This window comes from Carcharodon carcharias, chromosome 13, assembly GCF_017639515.1.
Source record: "Carcharodon carcharias isolate sCarCar2 chromosome 13, sCarCar2.pri, whole genome shotgun sequence".
In the NCBI taxonomy this organism is placed as follows: domain Eukaryota; kingdom Metazoa; phylum Chordata; class Chondrichthyes; order Lamniformes; family Lamnidae; genus Carcharodon; species Carcharodon carcharias.
This window is the reverse complement of record NC_054479.1, coordinates 45,012,648-45,036,026: the sequence shown is the minus strand read 5'-3', so window position 1 is coordinate 45,036,026 and position 23,379 is coordinate 45,012,648. Positions and strand designations below refer to the sequence as shown.

The following is a 23,379-nucleotide window of genomic DNA, read 5'->3' as shown; positions in this document are numbered from 1 at the left end:
CTCAAGTTTTACTCCATTTTTCTTTGAAGGCTAGAACTGAACCATTATTTGCCAGCCTATCAGGCAGTGCATTTGGGACCTAACCTCTCATTGCGTAAAGAAAATTTTTCCTTATGTCGCCTCTGGCTCTTTTATCAGTCGCCTTAAATCTGTACCCTCTGTTTATTGACACTTCAGCCATTGGAAACAGTTTATATTTATTTGCTGTTTCTAAACTCTTAATGAATTTAAACACCCCTATCTCCTCTTGGCCTTCTCTGCTCCAAGGAGAGCAGCCTCAGCTTCTCCAGTCTATCTGTGTAACTGTAATCCCTCATTCATGGAACCATTGCAGCCTTCACATCCTTTCTAATGTGTGGTGCCCAGGATTGGACACACTACTCCAGCTGGTGCCAAACTAATGTTTTTTAAAGGTTTAACATCACTTCCTGGATATGGTACTTTGTGCCTCTATTTATAAAACCAGGCTCCCATATGCTTTATGTACTGCTTTGTTAACCTGTTCTGCCACCTTCAAAGATTGATGCTCAAAAGTTCCATGCTTCTCTGTTCTTACACCCCACTTTTAAAATTGTACCATTTAACTTACATTGTCTCTCCTCATTCTTCCTACCAAAATGTATGACCTTACACTTTTCTGCCATGTGTCCTCCCATTCCACCAACCCTGCCCTATGTCCTCTTGAAATCTATTACTATCTCCTTCACTGTTTACTACAATACCAAGTGTCATGTCACCTGCAAATTTCTAAAATGTGCTTTCTAACCCCATATCCAAGTCCAAGTATGTGATTTTTTAAAAAGCTGCAATCCCTTGGGGAATAACACTATATACTTGCCTTCAGTCTGAAAAGCAGCTATGTACTGCAACTCTCTTCTCAATCCCTTAACCAATTTTGTATCCATGGTGCTGCTGTCCCTTTTAACCCCTGGGCTTCAATTTTGCTAATGAGCATAATATGTGGCCTTTTGAAAGTCCAAATACACAACATCAACCACACTACCCTCATCCATCGTCTATTATCTAATCAAAAAACCCAAATTATCCAAACACAATTTGCCATTAACAAATCAGTGCTGGCTCTCTTTTTATTAGTACATGCTTGTTGAAGTAGTGAATTTTCTGCTGGATTATTTATTCCAAAAGCTTCACTACCACTGACATTAAACTGACTGACCCATAATCGCTAGGTTTATCCTCTTTTTTGAAGAAAGGTGTAAAATTTACAAATCCCCTGGGACCACCTTGTAATTAAGGAGCATTGGAAGATTGTGACCAGCACCTCTGTAATTTTCTACCCTAACCTCCCTCAGCAACCTAGGATGCATACTGTCCAGGTGACTTATTCATTTAAGTACTGCCAGCCTTTCTAGTACCCCTCATTATCTGTTTTTAATATTTAATCTAGTATACTGACAACCTCCTTGTTTACTGCAGCTTTGGCAGGCTCCTCTTCCTTGGCAAACACTGATGCAAAGTCCTCATTTTAGTGCCTCAGCCATGCCTGCTGCCTCCGCCATTAAGTCTCCCATTTTTGTCCCTTATTAGCCCAATCACTCAACTGAGAACTTTTTACTGTTAACACGCCTGTAAAGGACCTTTCAATTCCCTTTTATCTTAGCTGCCAATCCATTCTCGTACTGCCATTTTGCCCCTCTTATTTATATTTTCACTTGTCCTCCTCTGTATATATTTATCCTGATTCTCCCATATTGTTGGGATTGTCTAAAAATGTACTCTGGGAGCACTCTGTCTCATAAGAACATAAGAAATAGGAGCAGGAGTGACCACTTAGCCCCTCGAGTCTGCTCTGCCATTTGATAAGATCATGACTGATTTGATTGTACCCTTAGCTCCACTTTCCTGCCTGTAGATCAAAAATCTGTCTAACTTATCCCTGAGTATATTCAATGACCCTGCCTCCACTGGTCTGGGATTGTGAATTGAAAAGATTAACTACTCTGAGAGAAGAAATACCTCCTCTCGCCACCTGAAAGGATAGAAATGGTTGAAACTATGGCAAGTAGTTCTAGGTTCTCCCAAAAGGGAAAACGTACTCTCAGCATCTACCCTGTCAAGCCCCCGCAGAATCTATTATGTTTCAATAAGATCGTCATTGTTCTTAACTCCACTGAGTATAGGCCCAACCTGCTGAACCTTTCCTCACTTTGCCCATGGTCCTGCTGAGGGTTATTTGCCCAAAGAAGAAACCTTTTTTTTTTCTAGCACCATTTCTGATGAAAGGTCGTCCACTCGAAATGTTAAATCTGCTTCTTTCTCCACAGATGTTTCCTGACCTGATGAGTGTTTTCAGTACTTTTTATTAATTTCAAATTTCCAGAATAATTTTGCAACTTGTTTTTGTTAGCACTTTATCCTATCTTTGTTCGCTTTAGTCAAGCCTAATCCAAGATGTTACAAGGACACCACTTAGAAACACTTGTCTATAGCAGGATGTGTGAATGCCTTTTATATGTTGAAAGAATCTCAATGAAAAAATGTACTTTTTTAAACAAGGATATCCCAGAATACATCTTGCACCAATGAGAGTAGTTATATCACTGGTAATCTGTATTATACATTTTGGCCATAAAGAACCACTCCCAGAATTTTTCAAGACAAACTTACTGGTATAGTTATTGTTAATGTGCCGTTACAGTGTCAACATAACTCCAGATGGACTGAAAGCTATTGTGACACTTTCCAATGGTGACATGCGTCGATCTTTGAATATTTTGCAGGTCAGTTATTTGTTTGCGTTGTACAAGAGTTAGAAGTGCTGGAATTTCCTTGTTTGACACTAATCGAATTGTGTACTGAATCAAACAGAGCACAAATATGGCATATGATAAAGTGACTGAAGATACGGTGTACACCTGTACTGGTCATCCACTAAAATCAGACATTGCAAACATCCTTGACTGGATGTTAAACAAAGACTTCACCACTGCATACAGGAGTATCCTTTGGAATTGAAACTAGAAGAGGGTACATGTAATATTGATGTTTGTGTTGATTTAACATTTGTACCTTATTTCTGTTTAGACCTGATTCATGGAATTACCTAGAAATTAAAACACAAAAACAGAAAATTCAGCCCAACCAGTCCACTTTAGTGTTTATCCTCCAAATAAACATAATCCAGTTTGCCCACTCCATTCTGATAATCCCCCTTTTTCCTTCAGCCACATATCTAACCTATTCTTTAATGTTGACATAATCTCTGTTTGAATCACCAACTCTAGTAGTGCATTCCACAGCCTGATAACCCTGTGAATAAGAATAAAGTAAGTTTTATTTTCTGCTATCTGTCCTAAATCTTACATTTAATTTTGTATCTCTTTCCTCTCATTCCAGGCCTCTCAGTCAATGAAAACAAGCTGTTTCTATCTACCCTTTCTCATTCCTTCCATAATTTAAAACACCTTCATCAAATTGTTCTTCAGTCTCCTCTCCAAATGAAAACAGCCCCAATTTCTCTCATCTTTACCTTGTACTTCCTCGTACCAGGTAGCATCCCAATTATCTGTACTGTATCCTCTTTGTTGCCTCAACATCCTTCATTTCGTGTTGAGTCCAAAGGTGCAGATATTTCTCGAATTGTGGCTAACTAAAGTTTAAAAAGGTTCACCGTTATATCTTGACTAGTTCACCATGAATAGTTCTGTTTTGGTGACTGCGTATTTAAACAGTATTTAAAATAAATTCCAAGGTGGCTAGGACTTGGGGCCTATTAGTATAGGTGGAAAACCATACAGAAGCAAAACGTAAGATTTTTGATAGTCACTGAAGTCATACTTTGGGCTGATAAACAGCATTGATGGAGATTGTGGAGAAACTTGAGATTCATTTTTTGACCTCCTATTTGGGGTAGAATGAATAATAAATAATTGGCAAAGAAAGAAAAACGAAACACACATTTTATCTGTAACAAAATTGTCATGAGCATTAATTATGTTTTGTTCCCAGCAGAAGTACAGTCATTAATGCAAAATCAAGATATCAATGAATAAATGAATAGAATTTATTCCTTCACTGCATTTTATGTCACCGAGATTGAGACCACATCTATTCTTTCCCCCAGTCTCCTGTACCAAACTTCCTCAAAGTTTCCCCCACCACCCCATCCTTGAACTTTTTTTCCTTCTCCAGTTTCTTTCCTGTCTTCTCTCGTGCCTTCTCCAAGCTCATCGTGTCCATGAGACTCATCTGCTCCCTCATCCTTATTCCCACAGTAGTGCTGATCACCTAACTTCCCTTCTTGGTTCCCATGCTGGCTGACATTGTTAATGGATCTCTTTCCTCAGGTTCTGTTGTGCTCCCCTTCAAATCAGCTGTCATCAGCCCTCTCAAAACACCAATCCTTGACTCCTCATCCTTGCAAACTGACTGCTCCCCCGCCCAATCTCATCCTCTCTGTCCTAGAACCATAGAAAAGTTATGGTGCAGAAAGAGGCCAATCAGCCCATCGTATCTGCACCAGCCAAAAAGAGAAAAAAGAAACTAGCTGCTCATTTTAATCCCACTTTCCAGCAGTTGGTCCATAGCCTTAAAGGTTACGGCGCTTCAGATGCAGATCCAGGTACCTTTTAAATGAGTTGAGCATTTCAGCCTCAACCGCCAACTTCGGCAGTGAATTCCAGATGCCCACCACCCTCTGGCTGAAAAAGTTTTCCCTCATGTCTCCTCTAATCTTTCTACCAATCCCCTTAAATCTATGCCCTCTGGTAATTGACCTCTCAGCTAGGGGAAATAAGTTTTTCCTGCCTACCCTATCTAGGCCCTCATAATTTTGTACATCTCAATTAGGCTACCTCTTAGCCTCCTCTGGTGGGTAGTGGGGAGGGCTGGTTAGTTTGCAAGGATGAGAGGTCGAGGATCAAGGATTGGGCTGATGACCACCAATGAGCCAAGTATCCCCATTTGTGACTTTGTCATATTTTCTTTGATAATGCCTCTGTGAAGTGCCATGGGATGTTTTAGCATGTTAAAGGTATTGTACAATGCCTTCTCAAAATATATATATGCAAAACTTAAGGCAGTTGTGAAAATTTGATTAGAAAGCTTCATTATGTCTTATGGACGAATGAAGATCTTGTACATTGACTTTGGGCGGAATTTTCCATGCCCACTGGCATCGGGCGTGTTTGGTGTGAGCAGACAATATGGCGCGAAGGCCAAAATTCGGCTTCACAACATCGTGAAACCAGTTTGCAATCATCTGCTCTGCCCGTCAATGCCGGGCTGCGTTTTCCACCGTCGGACATCAGGAACCTCATTGTAATATGTCTACATATCATTATAAGTCCAGCTCGCCAGAATCATCCCCCCATGCTGGATCATCTGAGCATGTCGGCGTATTTCACAACAGCATTTAAAATGCGTGCACTTGGCGGGCTGCACTTCTAGGGGAACTTGGAGGTGAATGCACAGTAACATTGCACAGCACTCGCCAGGGTCGCCTGTTGGACTTCAGAGTTGAGGCCCACACATTCTGGCAAGGGCACAGGCAAGTTGCTTTTTCCCGGCTGGCTGACAGTGCAGTGCCGGGGAAGGGCTGCACTGCGGTTGAGGTGACTTGGGGGAGAAACAAGGGCTACACTGCAGATAAGGTGAGTTGTGTGTTGGGGGGGGGCAAGGGCTGCACTGTGATTGAGGCACTTTGGCGGGGGGCAAGGGCAGCATTGCTTATGTTGGTAATGCACAAGCTCGTATTGGGTGGGGGTGCAAGGAGGGAAGCAGCCACGCATTAGGGAAACCTTGTATAGAGTGACCATTCCTCCGCAGCTGAGACAGTTCAGATGCAACCATATTGGCGTGCTTTGAGTCGGGTCTCTAGCTTATCCGGTAGCTCGAGCAACACAGAGGCATGAAATTGCTACCAAATGCTCCTGAACTTTTCACTGTAGGCACAGATTGCAAACTAATGAGTGTTTTAGTGGACTGCAGAACAGTTGGACAACTGCGCATATTGTACAATCTCCTTACTAAAGCTGGCCATGGAGCGGTCACTGCTGGAGGTGCTCACAGCCCCTTGCAATGTCATCATTCAGGTTTGGACCAGTCTCCCTCATGGTTCAAGGTAACAGTGCAGCCTTGCAGTGCAGGTTAGGAGAATGCCTGCATCTGAACTAAGAGCACAGCATGCAATCCAGTGGGCAAAGCTGCTGCCAATTGGTCAGGTGGAGTGGGGTGGGATTTCAAGCAGCCTTGCAGGGCACTAAACTGTGGCCAGCCAAGTGGTAGCCAGCACTCACCGGGATGCGTTGAGGGGCTTCAGACTTAACCGAGAAGTTCTTAGAACACCAAAGCTAACCCATGTGCCTCTCTCTTTCATCCTGCAGGAGAGGAAGGAGAAGAAAGCGACGAAGGCACCTGGCTGAGCAGAAGGAGGAGCAACAGTCTCAGGGAGACGGGCCGACTGGGGCTCATGCCGCTGAAGAGTGAAGAACCACAGCGAGCAATCGCTGTTCAGCTCCTAGCTAAACCCAGGGTTTATAGATGCCGCCTTTCATTCCTGCAGATGACTGAGAACCAGTGTAGCCAAAGACTGCGCATGTCTAGTAAACTGGTTGGTCACATCTGCCAGCTGCTGCAGGATTTGGCGCCATGGGGACATGGAGGGCATCACTGCCCATGGCTGTGAAAGTGACCGCAGCGCTCAATTTTTAAACCAGTGGCTTCTTTCAGGCCTCCACAGGTGATCTCTGTGGGATCTCTCGAGCTTCCAGCCACAAATGCATCCATGAGGTCACGGATACCATCTTTGGAAAGCACACAACTTTGTGCATTTCGCCTGGGATCAAGAAAGCCAGGATGCAAGAGTGCTAGGATTTGCCCAGATCTCGGGTTTCCCACAGGTGCAGGGTGCCATCGACTGTACTCTTGTGACTCTCAGATCTCAGTCACAACAGGCAGTCAGCTATGTCACTTGCAAGGGCTTCAGGACGTTCAGCTGGTGTGCGACCACCACAAATGCATCCTGCAGGTCTGCGCATGGTTTCCACGACTCCTCCATTCTCAGTCGGTCTCAGATCTCTGATGTCTTCCAGGGGCCACAGTGGCTGCAGGCTTGGCTGCTTTGGGACAAGGGCTTCCCGCAGAGGCCGATGACACCCATGCGGCAGCCTTTGACTGCAGTAGAGCGAAGGTTTAACCAGGCTTATGCTGCAACTTGCACCTTGATGGAGCAAACCATCAGGACGCTGAAAATGAGGTGCCGGTGCAAGGACCAGTCTGGTGGAGCCCTGCATTATAGTCCACAGAGATTGTCATGCATCGTTGTCGCCTAATGTGTACTTCAGAACCTGGCGCTGCAACTGGAGAGGAGCTGGCTGAGGAGGAGATGGAGGAGCGGGACCTCTCCTCCGATGAGGAGAACATCAATTGGGATGAGGGCGAGAAGGTCCTCAAAGGCGAAGATGACAGCGATGAGGCTATCACATTGGCCAGATGAGGCAGGCACGCACAGAAGGCCCTCATAGCTGCTAGATTTGTGGATGATGATGACAACATGCAGTGATGAGACATCATAGATCTTCACATTGCACCTGTGACTGTTCGACTCCAATCTAGCTGATGGCAACACACTTACCCCTCTGTGATAAGGCTGCTGTCATGGAGACGCAGCAGAGACCCTAATACTTGTTCAATTCCAGGTGGATGATGACGACATGCAGAGAGGGCACACCATAGATGTTCACATGGGTAGACAGGAGTCAGACGTTTGCAGAGGCTGAGGGCAGCTCACTTGCGCTCTGTGATCAGACTCAGATCGTGGAGATGTAGCCGTGAAACTTTAAATGCACGTGATCCTTTGTCAGCCTTCACCTGACCTGTTCAGGAGCACAGCATCACTGGTCACAGACCCTGATGAGTTTGGGACCAGCCCCACCTAAAGGTGCTGAGAGCTCACAGAGGGAATGATGGAACTCTGACGCCTGCCCACAACATTCTGGCAGCAATGACAAGCATCATTTAGGTGCAGGCATCCGTAATGTATCCAGTGAGTGTGAAGCCAGACCATCACTTTGGTCTGAAGGCTGCACGAAGCACAGGGAAGAGGCCCTGGACTGAGACACCTGCCTTTATCTTCTGTAGGAACCAAGTTGAGTAACACAAACACTGCACATCAAAACAAGGAGCCATAGGCAAGGAGACATCCTTGGGAGTTTATTTACAATAGTGAGCATTAAGTACTAGTGATTAACATCCGTGCCCACGTTGTGCAACAGCTGGACCACATGATCCACCCTGACCAATCTTATACCGTCCCAGACCGCACCATGTTTGATAATATCCATCTGGTCCGGGACATTATCCATTATTCCTAGAGGGCAGGTCTGTTGGACGCCTTACTGTCCCTTGATCAGGAGAAGGCGTCCGACAGGGTGGATCACGAATATTTACTCGGAACTCTGCAAGCATTCGGGTTCGGGGCGCATTTTGTCGCCCGGATCCAACTTCTGTACACTGCCGCAGGGTGTCTAGTTAAGGTTAACGGGTCCCTGATGGTGCCCCTTTTCTTTAGGAGAGGGGTACGTCAGGGCTGCCCCCTGTCTGGCCAGTTGTATTCTATTTGCGTGGAGCCTTTCCTGCACCTCTTCTGGAGGAGGTTTTCGGGATTGGTTCTGCATGGGCCGGGCATCAGGGTGGTCCTTTCGGCTTACGCCGATGACGTGCTCGTCTTTTACCAGGACCTGATCAAAGTCTAGAACATGGTCGCCTCGCGACGCAGCGCTCCCCGTCAGGAGTAGCGGCTAAGGAAGGCTGTGGCTGCCGGGGTGACCAGGATCAGGGACGTGCTGGGTGGCGGAGGAGTGGGCTGGATGCTCCCGCAGGAGTTGGTGCGTCGTGCGTCAGTGAGTGTCTGGCTCGCGGTCGATGCCATCCGAGACCTAAGGACGGTCATGCTCGGACCCGCCGCAATTTTAGGTCTTGATGTGGCCCAGGTGCGCTGTGGTCTTTTGCCTGAATGTTCCCCTGTCGGACGGAATTCCACATTGGCCCCTAGCCCCAAACCCTCCCTCGGGTGCCAGTGCCCCGCAATATGAGCTGCCTCGGGGACATGCAGTCTGTGTCATTTGGCACGATGCGGAGGAGCTTTCTGTACGGACTGCTGCTGCACACCTTTCATTTCCTTGCCCTCGCTCACCGCCCGGACATGCCCTGGCGTGCCTTGTTGCCGCCCAGTGGCAGAGGTCCCCATTGGGAGGCCCTCTACGGAGGTGTCCCTCCCGCTTTCCATCGGGGACCTAGGGTGGAGGGTGTTGCACGCAGCAGTCCTCTATAATCAGAGAATGCGTAGGTTCATGGACTCCCAGGATATCTGCCCTTTATGTGGTCTTGTGGAGACTGTGGACCATGCTTAAAAAGGGTGTAGTGGGTTGCACTCCCTTTTCAGTTACTTCAAAAACCTTTTGTTACTGTTTTGTTTGCACTTCAGACCCACGCTCCTGATCTACAGACATCCGGTGCGGAGGGGGGCCGGGAAGGAGGAGGACCTCCTCGTGAACCTGCTCCTGGGCCTGGCCAAGTTGGCCATTGACAGGTCCAGACAGCGGGAGATCGAGGGGGTCGTCCCACCCGACTGTTTGGCCCTCTTCCGCGGCTACGTTCACGGCCGGGTGTCCCCGGAGAGGGAGTCTGCGGTGTCTGCCGGCACCCTTGAGGCCTTCCGTGCCCGGTGCGCACCATGGGAACTGGGGTGTTTTATCGAACCCCATTAATCACATTTTGGTTTGATTTTTGTAAGTTTCCTTTAAACTTTATCCTTGGTTTTACAGCAGACCTGACTTAGGGGCTGTGCTTATTTTGTTAGTTTAGTTTAATTGTTTAACTCCAAGAGAGTTACATCGCCTTAATCTTCTAACCCTGCCGCAATGTCTTGGTGCTCCCCAACAACCACAGCAGAAGTGGATTGGCCTGCTGACTGCTATGCCCGTCTGTGGTGACCTTGGTGGGCGCCTTCTGGAGGGCCAAAACCTGGAGGGTCCTGGCCTACTTTCGGGGTCCTGTGTGGCTGTGGGACCCTCTTAGACCTGTGGAGCTGAGGTCACTGGAAGAGGGGACACGGGTGGGTCAGACAGTCCCAGAATCACCTGGATGGATGGCCCAGGGTGTCCACCTGCTGATCCTCCTCCCTGAGGGCCCTGGCTGATTCCTTGAGAAGAAGGGGTAGCTGAGTGAAATCGAGCTGCCCCGCACCCCTCTCACGTACACACTATTGGAGGCCAGCCATGGCATCAGCATTAGAGTTCAGCCCGCACAGCAGTGCAGGACCAAGGTATCCATGGTGGCCGCCACCCTTCCAGTGCTGACCTTGGTGTGTTGGCATGCCAGCATTATTGCCTCAGCCTGAAGGCAGATGGATTCCCCCATCAAGCCTTGCAGTCTGAGGAGTATAGTGGACATACCTCCCTGGGGCAGAATCTTTGGGTTGGCGGGCAGGGGCAGTGCCTGCTGCCCGACGCGTGAAATGACACGCTGTGACATCAGGCGTCTGTCCAGACAACACGGCGCGTCATTCAGATCTTGAGTTCAGCAGGCGTGCACCTATTAAGGCCATTTAAATAGCAATTAAACTAGTTAACTGAGCTGCCCATCCAACTTTAAGGTTGGTGGGCAGGCGAAGAGCCCAGGCAGCCTTCGCATTTATCGTGAAACATCATCCACGGACGGGATGAGGTTTCATGAAGGTTTTTAAAGTTTAATAAAAATCTATAATAAAATTCATTGACATGCCCCAGCTCATGTGACACTATCACATGAGGGGACATGTCTTAAAAAATTTTTCTTTCTTAAGCTTTATATTTGGAAATTTTAATAATCTCCCTGAGGCAGTTCTTTGCCTCAAGGAAATTTTTGCACTCTTTCGCGCGCATGCCCCAACTTGGCCTACTCTCCCTCCCCCACCCCTGCAAAGGGCGCACACAGCGCTTCTGGGTGCATGTCATGATGGGTGGGCCTTAATTGGCCTGCCTACATAAAGTAGCGGCAATCAGCTACGCTCCTGCTCCCGTCCAACAGCCCCCCCCCCCCCCCCCCACTCCTGATGGGGAGAAAATTCTCCCTCTGATGTTTCTGAGCTTTCCTTGCATCTCCAGCAACTGAGACAGGACTGAGTCCAGAGGCTCATCATCTGACTCGGATTCAGCAGATTTCTGTCCTGCAGCAGTTCTCCAAGTGCCGGAGACCTGGGAAGGCCTTGCCGCTGCCTGCTGTGGATCAGACAGTGTGATGTGCTTACCAGATTGTGATACCGAGGCTACTCTAAAGCTAGGTCCCACCCAGGTGTGTGTCTCTCCACTGGTGGGAAGTGTGGGTGAGCGCTGTGACAGATCTTCAATGAAGGTGCCTTCAGATTCCTCTTCAGAGGTTTTTTCGGGAATTGATTGGAGGCCCTGGGTCATGGACTCCATTGGCTTTTTCCCTGATGTGCTACAAGAGCAAGAAGAAATAATTAGTGCGTGGCAGGGGACTGAGGAACAGGACACATCATTCGCAGCGTGGTTGTCTGATGGATGTTGGACTGCTGGATCCTCACTTGGTAGAGCACCGCCGACTTCACCGTTAGCAGAGGAACAGTCCACATCCTCACTGGCCAGCTGGATGGCTCTATTTTCAAATTCCTTGAGAATCTTGATTTTGGGCATTCCTCCACCAGTCTGCGACCTCTTCCTATTGTTGTGTATCATTAATAGAGATGGAGAAAGTGTAAGCAGGATGCCTGCCAGGCCAGATGATAGTTATAAAAACAAAAAACTGCAGATGCTGGAAATCCAAAACAAAAAATAATTAAAAAAATACCTGGAAAAACTCAGCAGGTCTGACAGCATCGGTGGAGAAGAGTACAGTTGACGTTTCAAGTCCTCATGACCCTTCAACAGAACTAAGTAAAAATAGGAGAGGGGTGAAATACAAGCTGGTGGAAGTTGGGGGGTGGTAGGTGGTGGTTGTTGGGACAAGCAAGCATGATAGGAGCAGATAACCAAAAGATGTCACACAAAAGAACAAAGAGATGTTGAAGGTGGTGATATTATCTAAAAGAATGTGCTAATTAAGAATGGATAGCAGGACATGCAAGGTACAGATAGCTCTAGTGGGGGTGGGGTGAAATAAGAGTAAAAGGGCATAAAAGGTATAGATTTAAAAATAATGGAAATAGGTGGGCAAAGAAAAATCTATATAAATTACTGGAAAAAACAAAAGGGAGGGGGGAGAAATGGAAAGGGGGTGGGGATGGAGGAGGGAGTTCAAGATCTAAAGTTGTTGAACTCAATATTGAATCCGGAAGTCTGTAAAGTGCCTAGTCGGAAGATGAGGTGCTGTTCCTCCAGTTTGCGTTGAGCTTCACTGGAACAATGCAGCAAGCCAAGGACAGACATGTAGGCAAGAGAGCAGAGTGGAGTGTTAAAATGGCAAGTGACAGGGAGGTCTGGGTCATTCTTGCGGACAGACCGAAGGTGTTCTGCAAAGCGGTCGCCCAGTTTGCGTTTGGTCTCTGTAATGTAGAGGAGACCGCGTTAGGAGCAATGAATGCGGTAGACTAAGTTGGAAGAAATGCAAGTGAAATGCTGCTTCACTTGAAAGGAGTGTTTGAGGCCTTGGACGGTGAGGAGAGAGGAAGTGAAGGGGCAGGTGTTGCATATTTTGCGTTTGCTTGGGGAGGTGCCATAGGTGGGGGTTGAGGAGTAGGGAGTGATGGAGGAGTGGACCAGGGTGTCACGGATGCCTGGCATGTATGGGTGGTCAGTGTCCCATGGTCAGGATGAGGACAATTAAGGTGTGTTTGAGAGAGTGGGTGGCAATGTCCCTTGAACTGGCAGTGAGTGATGGCCCTGTGGATGTGTGATGGGTTTGAGTGTGTGAGTTTAGAGTGATGAGAAGAGTAACATACTTTTCGGTACTGGGTGGCTGTCCTATTTTGTGGGCTTCGGCACTGACCACCGCTGCCACTGCCTCCCATGCTGGATTGATGATGTTGCTGCCCCTCCTGTGACCAGAACTAGGGTAGAGGACATCACAGCGGGCCTCCAATGCGTCCAAAAGTCACTCAAGGTGGGGGGGGGGGAGGTTGATGTTTCGGTTCCATGTCTTCTTTGCAGCAATCCTTGTCTGGAAGTGCTGAGAGGTGTTCATGTGCCTGCACTTTAAATTTGGCACCGGGCATGATGAAGCGGCGAGCTGATGGGTGTGGCGGGCAAATGAGAGCCCGCCTGCCGTTGAAATGGCATGTTTCCTGGGAATGCATGATTAATGAGGTGGGATTGGGACGATACGGTGTGAAAAGTTGCCACTGTGGCCAGTGGGTAAAACTTCCTCTTTTCCACCCGCTACCGCACTTCGTTCAAATCTGGGGTAATTCCACCCTTTATTTATACTACAAGCAGAATTTTCCCCGGCTACTGTGCTACAGTTTTTTTTAATAAGTGACTTGGTAGGCTATTTAGTTTCAGTAAAGATAGTGTCTTTAAAATCCCTTAACTTTCTCTTCAGATATCATGGAATTAAAGACATTAAAAGGTTTAGCCCTGCATGACATTCTGACTGAGATTCACACTTTTGTGCACAGAGGTAAGGGGTCGCAATCTAACAAAATTGAACTGTTTTGCTTTGTGACATGTTGCAGTTTTATTTACATGTTATTTCTTTAAAATTATCAATAGTAAATATTTAAGCACACCAATGAGAATTTGTTCATCGCATTTCCTTTATGAAAAATATTTTTGTATTTTCACAGATTGGAGAACAGCTCCTAAACCCTCATTCTAATTTTGTATTCAAATGTCTTTCATTCTGGCTATATTCTATTAAACTGGGGATTAGTAACATTTCCTATACCATCTAAGAAAAGGTCAGAGTGAAGTCCTGATGAGGGCAATGTGACATTTTGAGTTGTCGTTTCTGTTCCATTTTACGCTCACGCAATTGTGCAGTGAGGAGACAAATGTTTTACTAGCTATAATTGAAAAGTTATGATGCATCTCTCTGAGACTGTTGAATAAAACAATTACATTTTAGCTCTGTTAAGCAAGTTCCTGGGAAAATCTGATTACTTTTAATCCATGTGCTTTATGATGTTATATAGTTGTATGTTGTATATTGCTAGCTTGACTCAGCAGGTAGCACTCTCACCACGTGAGTTATAGGTCACACTGCACAAATCGAGCACATAATACAGGCTGTCATTTCAGCCCAGCACTTTGAATGTGCTTCCCATTTTTTGGATAGGATGTTAAACTGAGGCCTCATCTGTCTTTAAAGGCGGACACTTAATTTTTAAAAAATTCCCGTGACACTACAGGGAGATCTCCTGGTGTCTTTTTATTTCATGCTTGCATTATGGGTGTTGCTGGCATGGCTGGTATTTTTATTCATTCCTGGCACAGCTCAATGGCTTGCAAGACCATTAGAGAAGGTGATTAAAGGCTAGACCACATCCCATGAGGTTTGTCTTCAGTTCAGTGACTTTCACTGTTTTTAAATGTATCTGTTAACTATTTTTAATTGTAGGTATCCACCATCCTCATCACTGCCAACTCTGCTCATCACCCACCTGCTGCCGCCGACCCCCATCCAGTCCCTATTCAAGCTGCCTTTCAACACTGCTGTCTGTGGGGAGTGGGTGGAGCAGTGTTAGGAGTGCAGTAAGGTAGGGGTAGGCAGTGTCAGGAGGGATATAAGCAGGGTCAGGGTTGAGTAGTGTCAGGAGGGGTACCAGCAGCATCAAGGGTTAGAATGTGAGTAGTTTCAGGAGTTCAGGAAAGGGTGAGCAGTGTTGGGGGATGAGCAGCATCTGGGGGGTTCTGGAGTGCTTTGATACCCCTCTTGATTTAAAGGGCTGCACGCCTAGCAGCTAAGAACAGTGCTAACAAATCAGGGTAAGTACTTGAGCTGTGCCAGGAATGAATAAAAATACCAGCCATGCAAGCATCCTAAGTTTACACATAGACAGGTCCTATGGACCATCAGCAAGGGCTCAGCCATTTCTGGCACACTGGAAGTTTAGGATTCCAGCAAAAATCGGCTCCACGCAACTTCTGATGCCGTTGCAGCACTCGAGCAGCGAACATCTCTGCATTCATCGCTATTGGGGTTGGAAGATTTGGGCCTTTCTATTTTGGGTGACCTGCCTCAATTTGGACTGTGTTCCACTCACCCACCCCTGTTTTTGAAATAAATATAATATGCCATTTTTTTTAATAAAAGTACCCTTAAGGGAAGAACCTGAGTAGCTGAATATAGAGCATCCTGAAGTGTGATTAATTGCTTTTAAAAATTAGGTCCATTTTGTAACTGGATAATTTTTAATGTACAACTCAGTAAGATGCTGAACACTGCTTAAATTTTGCCAAAAGCAATGTATAAGACATTCTTTGAAGATAATTTGATTGTGTAGATTAGGCCTGTAAGCAGAATTTTATTTGTATAAAGTAATGTTAGTTTGATTTTTATTGGGGATTCAGGAAGAATTGTTTCAGTCCTTCTCTTATGTCATGTAAACAGGGTGTTTCAGGTTGCTGTACATGAGTAAGAATATGTTTGGGGAAATCTCAAGGGCACATTTAGCAAACAGTGTAGTTTATAGCTTTGTTACAGCTGTGTGCATTCAAATACTCAGCAGAGACCAGGTCCTGCAACTGACACCATCTGCTAGGTGACGCTGGATGTTTTCTTGCTCTTGTCTCCTTGGAGACCATTGCTGTTTCCATAACAACAAAATGTTCTCTTGTAGGCGGAGCCACTTGGTGGCTTTTGAGAGTATGATCTAATAAGTTTATTAAAGTGTGCTTCATGTAAATAAACAGTAAGATTCACTCTTAGATCAAAGTTGATGCAAATCAAAATCTACTATCACCCTGTGTCAGATTACTGTTGCTGTTAGTTTGTTTCAGGAATATACTATGTTTTACTTCATTGTGCGCAACAATTAACTTGTATGCAGTAGAAAATCCATAATTGGATTCAGTACTGAAACTGGACACATTTAAACACTTTATGATAGTTTTACTTCCCCTACTTCACACCCCAGGTTTAGTATATTAGGATTTTTCAATTTCAACTTGGAAAATTTCAGTTATAATAGAAAAACATATCATTTCCAAATCCTAAAAGTTGGTATTATTCCACATGTGAATCTCAAGCATCATGATCCCACACCTGCACCCATTGCCCCCCCATATCAGTCCCTTCCACTGCTGCCTCTTTTCCCCCTTCCAAAATCAGTCACTAAGCTGTCAAATGCCTACTTCCCGCTCTCGCTAGAATGTCCACCCCAGGACATTGCTCTGCTCTTCACCTACTTAAGACCCTCCTTAAAACTTACCTTTAACCAAATTTTTGGTTACCACTTCTAATTTCTCTTGCAGCTTTGTGAGATACTCTGCGATGTTCTTTCTATATTTAATGTGCTATTAAATGTAAGCTTTTTTATTCATTCACAGGATGCAGGCTGAAAATACTATAATTTATTGCCCAGATGAAATTGCCATAACTGAGTAGCTTTCTAGGCCATTTCAGAGCAGTTAAGAGTCAAGTACATCGCTGTAGGCCTGGAGTCACATATAGACCAGACTGGGTAAAGATGGAAGATTTCCTTCTCTAAAGGAGATCAATGAACCAGATAGGTTTTTAAAACAATCTGGTAGTTACTTGAGTATCATTACTGTTACTAGCTTTTTAATTCCAGATTTCTTTAATTAACTGAATTTAAATCCCCCAGTTTTAAACTCATGTTTCTGGATTATTAATCCAGGTCTCTTGATTACTAATCTAGTACATAGCCACTATGCTACTGTTCCCTAAATATAAACTGGTGCTGTTGCTTCTGCCTTAGCCTAAGGAAAATAAAAATTCAAACCTAACTTAGTTTTAATAAGTACCGAATTTCCCTGATTAACTCTATTTGTTTGATTTTAAAATGTTGCATGTACAAATGCTGTCCTCTGTATATAGTTGCAGCAGGGGAAGTTTTTACATCTAGTCAGAACTTTTGAACTAAGCAAAGTTGTCAACCTATGTCTCCATTGAGTACTTTTGTTTGGAAACCTAGTTAGATTCTATCATTTGATCCTGTTTCTGAGCACACAAAACTGGCCATTAGGAGGTGCATGACACCATTCAATGGGACTTGCTAACTCCACCCCATTTTTTTCCTTCTGTTTTGTCCTTCTACATTGATTTTTAAAAAGAAAAAATTCTCACCTAGTGTCAGGATTACATGTATCGTATTCCTGTTTTTCAGTTGATTTACCACCTTCAGTTCGTATTCATTTATTGATCAAGATGGCTGATATCGAGTAAGTATTGCTTCACCTTTCTCTGCTTAAATGGATAATCCTAGGACCTACATAGGTAAAAGTATGTATACTTCTTTAGGGGTGAAATTAAAAGGGTTTTTGTAAAACAATTTTGCTAAACTTATTCAACAACTTTATTCTAAGATTAGGTTATAATTTTTTTAAAGTCTGTGTATCATTGCATGGTAATAAAATATAAATCACATTTTTCGTTGATGGTACAAAGAAAATTGCTTGTAGTGTCGTCACCCTTTTATTATGGGAACTTCATCAAATAGCTCAGTGGGGAATGACTTCATCCCTGGATTCGGATAGATGTAAAAACAGCCAAGATGTCGTAATACTTAGTAGTCCCTGTTAAGAAAATGCATATGCACAGGAGGGGATTGAGAGTATACAAACAGGAATAAAATTTGGGGGGTAACTTTGAAAACATATTACAAGTTCTGAGCAGTACATTAGATCTAATTGTAAAAGAACTATCTTTATGAAAGCTGCTGACTAGTTCTAAATGGACTCTGACCAAAACTAAATAGTACCAAACAAAATCAGCAATATAATTAACATTCTAAAAATTGAACCGTTGTTTAATTTTTAATGTACAAGATCAGATTGATCAAGCAGGACCCTCCACCTGAATTCTGGACTGGGCTAAGCTTATACTATATAACTGTATGTCTCCTCTGTTTACACAACCGAACCTTCTATCATTAGGAATTCACATGGAAAATGAGAGGGTGGAAATGAGGGAAACCTGAAAAACTAACCAAGAACAAGATCTATAACTGCCTTAAATACATTTGTTCATGGAACAGTACTTCTGAATTGTTTTGTCACTAATCAGTAGATATCAGAAATTGAGATATGACTATGAAATATAAAAAGGCCAATGTTGTAGATTTTTTTGAAAATTAGCAGGCTACCAAAATGCTAATAAGCATTTAATACCTATTATCTGCATCGAAAAGTGTTGCCACGAGAAATCTTGTTTTCAGCCATGAACATTTGAGGTCAATCTTGTGACGTTCACAGAGAAAAATACCCTAGCTGTCCTTGTACATTATTCTGTGTAGTAAAGTGTGTTGATTACCTGAAAAAAATACTGGAAAAATACTTGAGTGCTGGAAATCTGGAATAAAAACACAAAATGCTGAAAATACTCAGCAAGTCAGACAGCATCTGGAATTAGAAGCTAAGTTGACATTTCAAGTCAATGACCTTTCATCAGAACAGAAAAACGTTAGAGATCCAGTAGATCTTTAAGCTAGCGAATGGATGGAGGAGGAAAGAACAAACAGGAAGGTCATAGTTTCCATCCCAGGGTTTTAAGTGAAGTAGGTTTTAAGTGAAGTAGGTTAGAACATTGGTGCCTAATTGTAATCTTACAAATTTCTCTCAATTCTGGAATTATTCCTGTAGATTCAGGAATTGCACGTATCACTCTGCATTTGAGAAAAGTGACAGATGGAAACCAGGATATTATAGACCAACTAGCGTAATGTTTGTTTTGGGAAATTGCTAGAGTCTGTAATTAAGGATAGGGTGACTGAACATTTCAAAAAATTTTCAGTTGAGCAGGCAGATTTTTTATTTTGAAGGGGTAAGAGGACAGTGAAATTTCTAAAGATATTTCTTATATGGAATTCCAGATGGCATCTGATAAAGTTTCTCACAAGAGACTTTTAGGTAAAGTTGGAGCTCATGGAATTAAAAGAAAATGATTGACCTGATTAGGAAATTGGCTGAGTGGAAAGAGTCAGAGTGTAGGGATAATGGGCAGGTACTCTAATTGGTAGGGTGTGACTTGTGGTGTCACAAAGATCTGTGTTGGGGCCTTAACTATTAACAACTTAGATAATGGGATAGAGAACCACATATCTACATCTGCCATTGACATAAAGATGAGGAATATGGTAAGCTGTGTAGATGGAAGCATAAAATTACCAAAAGATACTGATAGATTAAGTGAATGGACAAAACTGTGGCAAATGAATTTCAGTGCAGGCAAATGTGAGGTCATCCATTTTGGGCATAAAAAGAATAGAACAGGGTACAAGTAAAAAGCTAGAAACAGTAGAAGTCCAAAGGGACTTGGGGGTCCAGGGTCACATCATAAAAATGTCATAAACAGGTACAGTAAGTTTAATGGTATGCTGTCCTTTGTATCTTGTGGAATAGAATACAAGGGGGTTAAAAACTATGCCTGAGCTATACAAAGCCCTGGTTAGACCACACCTGGAGTACTGCAAGCAGTTCTGGGAACCATACCCTCCCTTAGATGCACTAGAATGATATTTGGACTCCAAGAGATCAGCTATGAGAATAGATTTAGGTCTGGCAGCATCTGTGGAGAAGAGCACAGTTAACGTTTCGAGTCCGCATGACTCTTCAACAGAACTAAGGAAAAATAGAAAAGGGGTGAAATATAAGCTGGTTTAAGGGGGGTGGGAGGTGGGACAAGTAGAGCTGGATAGAGGGCCAGTGATAGGTGGAGGTAACCAAAAGATGTCACAGACAAAAGGACAGAGGTGTTGAAGCTGGTGATATTATCTAAAGGAATGTGCTAATTAAGGGTAGAAAGCAGGACGAGCAAGGTACAGATAGCCCTAGTGGGGGTGGGGTGGGGTGAAGGAATCAAAAAAGGCTAAAAGGTAGAGATAGAACAATGGATGGAAATACACTTAAAAATAATGGAAATAGGTGGGAAAAGAAAAATCAATATAAATTATTGGAAAAAAAAGAGGGGGAAAATCAGAAAGGGGGTGGGGATGGAGGAGAGAGTTCATGATGTAAAATTGTTGAACTCAGTATTCAGTCCAGAAGGCTGTAAAGTGCCTAGTCGGAAGATGAGTTGCTGTTCCTCCAGTTTGCGTTGAGCTTCACTGGAACAATGCAGCAAGCCAAGGGTGGACATATGGGCATGAGAGCAAGGTGGAGTGTTGAAATGGCAAGTGACAGGGAGGTCTGGGTAATGCTTGCAGACAGACCAAAGATGTTCTGCAAAGCGGTCACCCAGTCTGCATTTGGTCTCTCCAATGTAGAGGAAACCACATTGGGAGCAACGAATGCAGTAGACTAAGTTGAGGGAAGTGCAAGTGAAATGCTGCTTCACTTGAAATGAGTGTTTGGGCCCTTGGACGGTGAGGAGAGGGGAAGTAAAGGGGCAGGTGTTGCATCTTCTGCAGTTGCATGGGAAGGTGCCGAGGGAGGGGGTTGAGGTGTAGCGGGTGATGAAGGAGTGGACCAGGGTGTCACGGAGGGAACGCTCCCTACAGAATGTCGCAGGGGTGAAGTGCTTAAATGATTAAATTTATACTTCCTGTATGTACGAATGGTGTATTGGTTTGTAATTTTAATTGTTTTACTCTTACTATCCCATCCATTACTTCTCTATTACCTGCTGAATGTGTCTATTTTTGTAACTATTTGGTTGTTATATGTTTGGTCTTAACCTGATTACTTAGCCTATATATGAATTTTTTGATGTAAGCTACACTGCAATTCAGCCTTCGGGCTGCGAACGAATTTCTTGAATAAAATGCCATTATTAAAAAGTTATTGTCCAAAAGAAAAAGAGCTGTCCCTAACCAAAAGATGAGATGTTGTTCTTCAAGCTTGTGCTGAGCTTCATTGGGACAGTGTAAGACGTTGAGGACAGAGAGGTCAGAATGGGAATGACAGGTGACTGGAAGCTCAGGGTCATGCTTGCAGGCTGAACGGAGGTGATCACCTAATCTGCATGTGGTCTCCCCAGTGTAGAGGAGACTTGTGAACAATGAATGCAGTACACTAAATTGAAAGAAGTTCAAGTAAGTTGCACTTTGGATAGTGGATTGAAGAGTGGTTCAAGACATTGCAGAAGGAACAGTCACTTTTGAAATGCTAAAAGAGGGGAAAGTGTTTCTGGTGAGGAGGAAGGTTCTGGAGAGGGGAAACAGAGAGCAGAAGTGTAGGAAATAGGATGGACACAGTTGAGGGCCCTGTCAACAACAGTTGAAGGAAAAGACATACATTTCGGAAGCAGTGGTATAATGAAGGTTGTATCATCAGAACAGATGTAATCAAGAAACTGGAAGAGAGTCCTCACAGGAAGTGGAATGGGAGGAAGTGCAGTCAAGATAGCTATGGGAGTCAGGAGGTTTATAGTGGACATTGGTCGATAGGCTATAGTGTTGATTATCTTAGTAATTGCAAATAGCTTCTGCAAAACATGGGGCAGTCAATAACAACTGCTCGTAGCAACAAGGTTGCTATGGTTAAACTAATTTGGACTGTTTATTGTTACACATAGGAACCCAACAAATGGTAGATTGCCATATGTGCAATGTTAGTGAATATTGTTGCCCCTACTATGTAAATAATTGGGTCTTATTTTCCCTTCATTGAGTTAAGAGGATAACACCACAAACTGCTTTCGGAAGCAGAGTAATGTAGGTCATAGCGATTGATTTGTGTAGTATTGGCTACTTCATTTTCCTGATGCACTGCTGGATATCTGAAAGAGGAGCCAAACAATATTAAATGAACACACTATGCACAGTTTTTTCAAGTTACATAGTTAATTTGTGAATAAAAAGAAACAAAAAAACTCTTAAAAGTTGGGACTGGGAAATAGCTGACTACTTACTTTACATTCACAGGTACAGGCTGGCTTCAGGAACTAGTGAGAAAATTCAACTGAGCTCGCTTATTGCTGCATTTCAAGTTGCCCGTGATATGGTTGTTGCTGAAGCCTAGTGAGTTCATATTTTGTATATGAAAAATGATTTGATACCATTAAAGTAATTTTTTTTGTTTGGAAACGGGCTGTGTTTGGTGTTCTGTCCAACATTCTTGAAACGGAATTTTTAAAAACAAAGCAGCAAATTGTAATCAAGTTTGATTTAGCTATTAAGACAAGAATTCAGAAACAGAACTAATGCAAGTTCATATGGAACAGAGGGAATGTAGGACTCAGCGCTAACCACAAGGTTACATCCAGAGAGTATTATTTATTAGCTTGAAAATTGATCCACGTTTCCAGAAAATTTTGAGCTGCTTTCCTAAACTAGTCCTATAGGAAATAATCGGAAGATTTGTTTTGGTCCCAGGATTTCCGTCACATAAGAATTTATCTTTGCTTTTTTACCCCAGTGGGGAAAATTCAAGATTTAAAATTCAAATATTCTAAATTAGAGTTTTGGTATTTAAACAAAAACTATACTTTAGCTTTAGAAAAAAATGCAATGATTCTGTTTCCACATTGGGCTTTGCATATTAAACAAGTGCCACCTACTGGACATTTTACAATGTTATTTTGAGGATTTGAGTCGTAGGAAATATACAATCAGGTCACATGACAGCCAGCTTAGTACAGGCTGTAACTGACAGGAAGAATCAGTTTTTAAGTCATTACTCAAATCTTAATTCTCAAGTCTGTTCAATTTTATTTCATTACTTTGTTACAATGTAATGCACTTGTCTATTTTCATGGTATACTGAGTGGTTTGTTGCAGGTATTATTAAGTGAAGTTAAACTGATTTACAGTAATGCCATCAGAGTTCACATTTCATATTTAATGTAGCAGTAAGCTTTAATCTAGTAAAAACATCCCAAGGTACTTCGTAGGAGCGGTAAACAAAACTTGAAACAGAAACATGCTAATAACCAAAAGCTTGGTCAGAGAGGTAGTTTTTAAGGAGTTCCTAAAACAGGAGAGGTTTATAGAAGGGAATTATAGAGCTTAGGTCTTGGGGCTAAAGGTTCAGCTGGTAAATGTTGAACAATTAAAACCAGGGATGCTTAAGAGCCAGAATTGGAGGAGGGCAGATATGAGGGTTGTAGAGCTGGATTAGAGAGGCAAGGTCATGGAGGAATTTGAAAACAAGGGTGGGGATTTTAAAATCACTTAATTGGGAGTCAATGTAGGTAGCTAAGAAGGGTGATAGATGAACGGGACTTGGTGAGCAGAGCTTCAGATGACAAATTGACAAAAGGTAGAACATGGGAGACCGGCCAGGAGTGTGTTTGTTGCCTCTGCTTCATGCCTTTAAAAAGTCAAAACTAGAGTGTTAGCAGCAGATGTATCGAGACAGAGCT

General features: G+C 43.6%; 1 protein-coding gene across 2 annotated transcripts in view; it reads left to right on the top strand.

The window, feature by feature from the left end:
* Nucleotides 1-23,379, top strand: part of rfc5 (replication factor C (activator 1) 5) — a 62,440-nt gene that overhangs the window by 29,588 nt on the left and 9,473 nt on the right. The window contains exons 7-11 of one of the 2 annotated variants that reach the window (XR_005944846.1): nucleotides 2,660-2,741; nucleotides 2,830-2,959; nucleotides 13,498-13,575; nucleotides 17,246-17,300; nucleotides 21,941-22,036. Coding sequence is in view for 1 of the 2 variants with exons in the window: in XM_041202908.1 (XP_041058842.1) it covers nucleotides 2,660-2,741; nucleotides 2,830-2,959; nucleotides 13,498-13,575; nucleotides 17,246-17,300; nucleotides 21,941-22,037 (442 nt within the window). In the remaining variant the exon portion in view is untranslated. Of the gene's footprint in view, nucleotides 1-2,659; nucleotides 2,742-2,829; nucleotides 2,960-13,497; nucleotides 13,576-17,245; nucleotides 17,301-21,940; nucleotides 22,103-23,379 lie in introns of those variants that run through there. The other variant, XM_041202908.1, reaches the window with a different exon arrangement.